Source organism: Vollenhovia emeryi, unplaced genomic scaffold (genome assembly GCF_000949405.1).
Source record: "Vollenhovia emeryi isolate VEMERY1.0 unplaced genomic scaffold, V.emery_V1.0 DF939130.1, whole genome shotgun sequence".
Classification (NCBI taxonomy): Eukaryota; Metazoa; Arthropoda; class Insecta; order Hymenoptera; family Formicidae; genus Vollenhovia; species Vollenhovia emeryi.
The window spans coordinates 598,829-604,242 of NW_011967236.1; the positions used below are offsets into that span (position 1 = coordinate 598,829).

General features: G+C 34.3%; 1 protein-coding gene across 1 annotated transcript in view; it reads right to left on the minus strand.

Moving 5' to 3' along the window:
- LOC105568371 overlaps positions 1-5,408 on the minus strand; it is an 11,200-nt gene extending 5,792 nt beyond the window's left edge. The window contains exons 1-9 of the mRNA XM_012024001.1: positions 4,646-5,408; positions 3,579-3,725; positions 3,225-3,432; positions 2,555-3,048; positions 2,274-2,451; positions 1,967-2,188; positions 1,612-1,841; positions 1,363-1,500; positions 3-142 (exon numbers count right to left, since the gene is read on the minus strand). Coding sequence (XP_011879391.1) covers positions 3-142; positions 1,363-1,500; positions 1,612-1,841; positions 1,967-2,188; positions 2,274-2,451; positions 2,555-3,048; positions 3,225-3,432; positions 3,579-3,725; positions 4,646-4,678 — 1,790 coding nt within the window. The 5' untranslated portion in view covers positions 4,679-5,408. The remainder of the gene's footprint in view (positions 1-2; positions 143-1,362; positions 1,501-1,611; positions 1,842-1,966; positions 2,189-2,273; positions 2,452-2,554; positions 3,049-3,224; positions 3,433-3,578; positions 3,726-4,645) is intronic.
- Positions 5,409-5,414: the final 6 nt, after the last annotated feature.

A 5,414-nucleotide genomic window follows, 5' to 3' on the forward strand; every position in this document is an offset into this window, starting at 1 on the left:
GGGTTGCTATCGTTCGTTCGCACATCTTTATAAATCTCGTAATAATTAATTGTTCCTTCTTTGTGCCTACTTTAGTAATCGCCGAATCACAGTCGTACGCAATATGAAGTAAAATCGGAGTGATTAGGTCTTTTATTACTTTATGTTATCTTTCCCACTTGTGTACACATGGAGTGGGTTAGCGTCTGGGAGAAAAAGAGATCGGAAATGAGATAGCACTTTCTCACTATGCGCACATATGATTTTTTTCGGAAATAAGTTAAATATTTTTAAGGAACTGTAAGTTTTATTAGCTGAGAGCAATTCATATACACTTTCCGGAACTAAACGCTACAATGATGTTAGCATTGATAACTGTCTTATACAATATCTGATTTTTAAAAGCTCAACTAGTAGGATCTAACGTTCTTTTGATTTATATTGTGTTTCTTGTTATTGATTGTCATCGATTTCAAATCTAATCAAATTTAATCTGATATTGCTGAAAGTACCCAGACAGCACACATGTCTAAAAGACATCTTTAAGACGCCATTATTTTAGACATGTACGTCTAAAAGGTGTCTTAAAGATATCTTTATGGCGCCTTTTAGACATGTGTGCTGTCTGGGTAATATTTGAGCAAAAGTGGGGAAAAATAATCTAAAGCCAAGCTTTATCTGATATATTTCAATAACAGTTATCAATTTGTTTCCGTTTTTATTTCGTAAGTTTTTTATCGCATTACTTTAAAAACTAGTTTATACTATATTAAATCTATTTATTTTAAAATGTATAATTCACGTTTGCTCTTTCTAAAGTAACAGGTGGAAAGAGACAAAGATAAATTAAGTTATACCTAAACTGCATAACTAATACTTCAAACACATGATTTCATGCGACTTCTCGTGTTAATTCATTGAAGCTACACTACAGAAACATAATTTATTAATTATTGTTTTATGATTCAGTAGTTTTAAATCCAAAGTACGATTGCTCGCGTTAGAGCAAGAATTACAAGAGCTTAGGGAACAAATTTCGACAATTGTGAAAAATAATAAATTGCAAAATGTATGTAATCTGTATTTTATTATGCTCAAAGATATTCTAGGAGAGATTTAAAGATTTATGTTTGGTTTGTAGATGCATCTGTCGCGTCTCTGCCCAATAAGAAGAATATTTTTTATATTAGTGAGCAATCACGTTCAATAGATATATCTGTATTTATTGAATGTAATTGCATATGACAAAATTATTTTATTCTCATACAGCGCTAGAAAGGAACGATTTCTCATTTGTAAATATTTTTTTCTTAAATTTAAGGGCTCGAAGGTATTCCAGATAACTAGAAAAGAGCCACTCTGTACAGACATATTTTAATTTGCGAACATATCTCGCAGTTGCTTTTTCGCAATTTTGCCTGTAGCTGTACGCGGGAGTTTGTCGAGGAATTTAATTTCTTGAAGCTTGCAGTGTGCCGGCAGATTTTTCGCTACTAAGTCGTGGAGCTCCTCCTCCGTTGCCTATAATTGAAACATTCATCTCATGAATGTAATGAAACATATGAATTTTGTATAATACGCTAATCTTTTGTTCGTGTTTCTGCCTGAAATGAACAGTCTTGTGATTTTTACCGTTTTACCCGGTATACAGGAAACGACAGCCATTGGATATTCACCCGCAATTTCGTGAGGTATTCCTATTACCGCTACTTGGGATATTGCTGGATGAAATTCTAAAACATACTCGATTTCTGCGGTTGAAATATTAAGGCTATGAATAATAAGGAACTCGGATATTCTATCGACGATAAAAACATTCCCGTCATCATCATAATATCCTATGTCACCAGTGCATAACCAACCTGAAATGTTTCACGTTTCTGTATTTGATTAAACCTCCATTACAATGTCTTTGTAATTTATATATTACAGTTTTTGTTAAGTGATTATTTCGGCCCATTGTTTGATATTCAAATCAGTTGCATACCATCAGAATCAAAAGCTCGTTTAGTTTCTTCAGGTCTCTTATAATAACCATTCATTACGCAAGGCAATTTACACCGCAGTTCTCCATTTTGATTAGCTTCCAATGCTTTCCCAGTTTCTACGTCAAAGACTTTTAGTTGGACGTTTGGTGCTACAAAACCAGCAGATCCTGCTTTGCAGTTTCTGACCCCAACGGTTATATCGCCTCCTGAGTCTGTGGCTCCTGCAAAGTACATTTGTAGTACTCGTCGAAAAATGATACGAAATATAATAGTCATGTAATATTTTTTAATTATATCGACTTATACCGTAGGTATTCGTAACAAAAGCATGAGGTAATTTCTTTGCCAAGGCTAGATGATGTTTCTTTTTGAAGTGAGCACCGGTATTCATCACTTCCTTTAAGGTCAACAATGGATAGTTCTCCAGTAGATCGCTCTTAGAGAGTCGGGTTAGTATGCCTGGGTCGGTACACAACCACGTTACCTTACAGTCAAAGGGCAATATTGATCATTAATTTTTCATTTAATTCATCTGTGAAGTCAATTATACAATAGACTTGAAATCGTTTGTGTGAGTTAAAGCGTACTTGATATTTCTCGATTAATTTGCACATTGTTTCGTCATCATCATTGTGTACTAGACTACAAGGTAAAAGAATTTTCGTCGCATATGCTAAGATTGCATGGAATGCGAGTTGGACGCCATAGTGCCAGCGGAACGTGGGTGTCCATAGACAAGTATGACCTTCTAATTCCGTGACTTTTGCGGAATGTAGGCAATTATATAAGGACGAGTGCGATATCTCGGTACCCTTTGGCATGCCCGTTGTACCTGATGAGAGAGCGATAAGAGCAACATCGCTCGGGCTGCTGATCTTCGTGCATTTAAATTCGGTGATCTCGCAAATATCGTGTCCTCTCAAGATATCTTCTACGCATTCGTATCCATTTAATTTATGGAATACCACTATTTTCAAATTTATTTTTAACTCTTTCACTGCTTCTTCTAAGCACGGAACCGCTGATGGTATCGCAAAAATTATTTTCGGTGATGTTAATGAAAGAAAGTATCGTGCTGTCACTAAACAAATGTAAATAACTAAGTAAATAATATATGCTTCAGTGACTTACTTATACAGATTATAAGTTTGTTTAAATGTAGTAGATGTATTTACATATCTATATTTTTACCCATGATTTTATAGCCACATACGACTACAAGAAAAATAATAGATATATGGACATGTAAAAACATACTTGGAGACAATTCATATTCCCAAGGATTGGATATGGCGCTTATGTACATAGTGCCCAATATAATTGTTATTCCGTCCATGTCATTATCACAGCAAAGACCGATTATATCGCCAGGTTTTATGCCTTGCTTCTGTAACCAAAGGGCGCATTTAATACTACGCTCACTCATGTCGGCATAAGTGTCTTGTTTGCCCGAACATGTATCTATCTGTAGAATCAAAACGTTTTATCGAATGTTTAAATCCTTATTTATGTAAAGCATTTTATGCATGCCGAAAATTAGTAATGATACAACCGTTTCGCATTAGTAGCGCAGATTTATGTTTAACGCAAAAGATACGTTTGTTGAAATACCTGGCCGATGCAGTTCGGTTTGCTCTTTAACGTCTTAAGTAGTACCTCGGATATATTAATAGGTTCTTTATTTATTGGTACTTCTTTTCCTGTTAAAATATTATCTTGTATTCTGAATTCACGAATAGCATCGTGATAATGGAGTTTCTGGAAATTTTACATAAAATTGTATTAGGTTCAATTTGTAAAAAAAAAAAGAAATACAAAAAGTAAAATGAAAAATAATAAATATTTATTTTGGGAAATTCTTTCTATCCTCTCTTAATAATTTTAACGTAGGAATTTCTTCAGGATTAGGCCTCAAATAATCTCTAAAAATTTTATTCATTAATTAACTGCAGAAACTGAGCAGACTTTGCGGTTTTCTAAGTATTTAAATATTTACAAAATTGCAGATTCTTTGTCAGTTTCTGCAGTTAATCTGCTATTATATTCTGTTAACAGAATCCTGCCATATTTCCGCTGACATTCTATCGACACAATTTGTAACAGACACTTTCAAAATTGGTTTGTGAAATTTATGAGCTATAAAAGATCTCTCAAATCACGTAAGTAAATCTGCTGCTAATTATTTGTCAGATTGCATGTAATTTGTTTATTGAGCAATACTTGATAACAACGAAGGTACTTTACTTATTAGCTGCGTTCGGTATTGCAAATCTGAGGTGTCGGAGTGTTCTTTTGTGTTCGAGTGAACAAGAGAGAATTTATGAAATAGGAAAAGAGGAAGTGCATTCCAACGCCTCCAATTTTCAATGCCAATGCCAAGTGCATAAAAGTATAATAATCTTTCAAATATAAGTACAAATTCTTTTCGGGCACCTATATGGAAATATTAATTAACCACATTCCTGTGTGATAAATTGTGTAAGTATGAACACTTTAGAGAACTATCGTGTCGTAAGAATTATTTTTTACGAATATACGAAGCAAACAGATTTGCGAATATTCTATCTATCAAAATTACTAGTTGTTGTTAGTTATAGAGTATTAATAAGTACATGTGATGAAAATATATTTTTATATAAATATTTTTAAATAAATATCTTCTTTAAATATCTTTTTACTTTTCTGACGGTTGCTGTTGTTCGTTCACACATCTTTATAAATCTCCCAGTAATTAATTGTTCTTTCTGATGGTATCGGGATTAAGCAGAACGTGACTCGGTGTGAAATAAAAGTGTCAATGTAACAAAAGAGTTCACTCTTTACTTAAGTTTCAGATTCACATTCCACGCACGAAAAAGACACAAATTATACGGTATAACACATAAAGAATTGCCCAATGACTCGAAAAACCGCGCGCGTACTTTTCTCTCTCAGAAGATATCGGAGTGGCCAGTCGTGGAGTTTTTCAGCCTGCCTTTATACCTAGAATGCTTCTAGAAACTTCGGCTAACGGGAAATTGCAACAAGAACAAGTAACAATTTATTTTCAAGATAAATTTGCTATTTTTCGTTCGCTCGATTGGTCGAGGAGATTAAACGCGGGCTGCCGTCATTGGCGCACGCTATTGCCTAACTGAGCGTGTCAGCACGCGCTATATTCAACTTGGGTAAGCACGACTCATCAATTAACTAATAAATCTTAGTAAATTACTAAAATAATAATTTATTAAAATGCTACTGTTTGCTGCCCATGAAAAGTCAGCTCTAAAGGCCTGTGTCCACGATGCTAGAACTTGGTCCAAGTTCTAGTTTCGAGAAATGTGTAGTCAATCAACTTGCAGCTTTTATGGAATAGCTGCAGGTTGATTGACTACACACTTCTTGAAACTAGAGGCTTGTTTTCTGTTGCTACACTAGTGAACTAGTGCAATAAGTTAGAGTAGGACA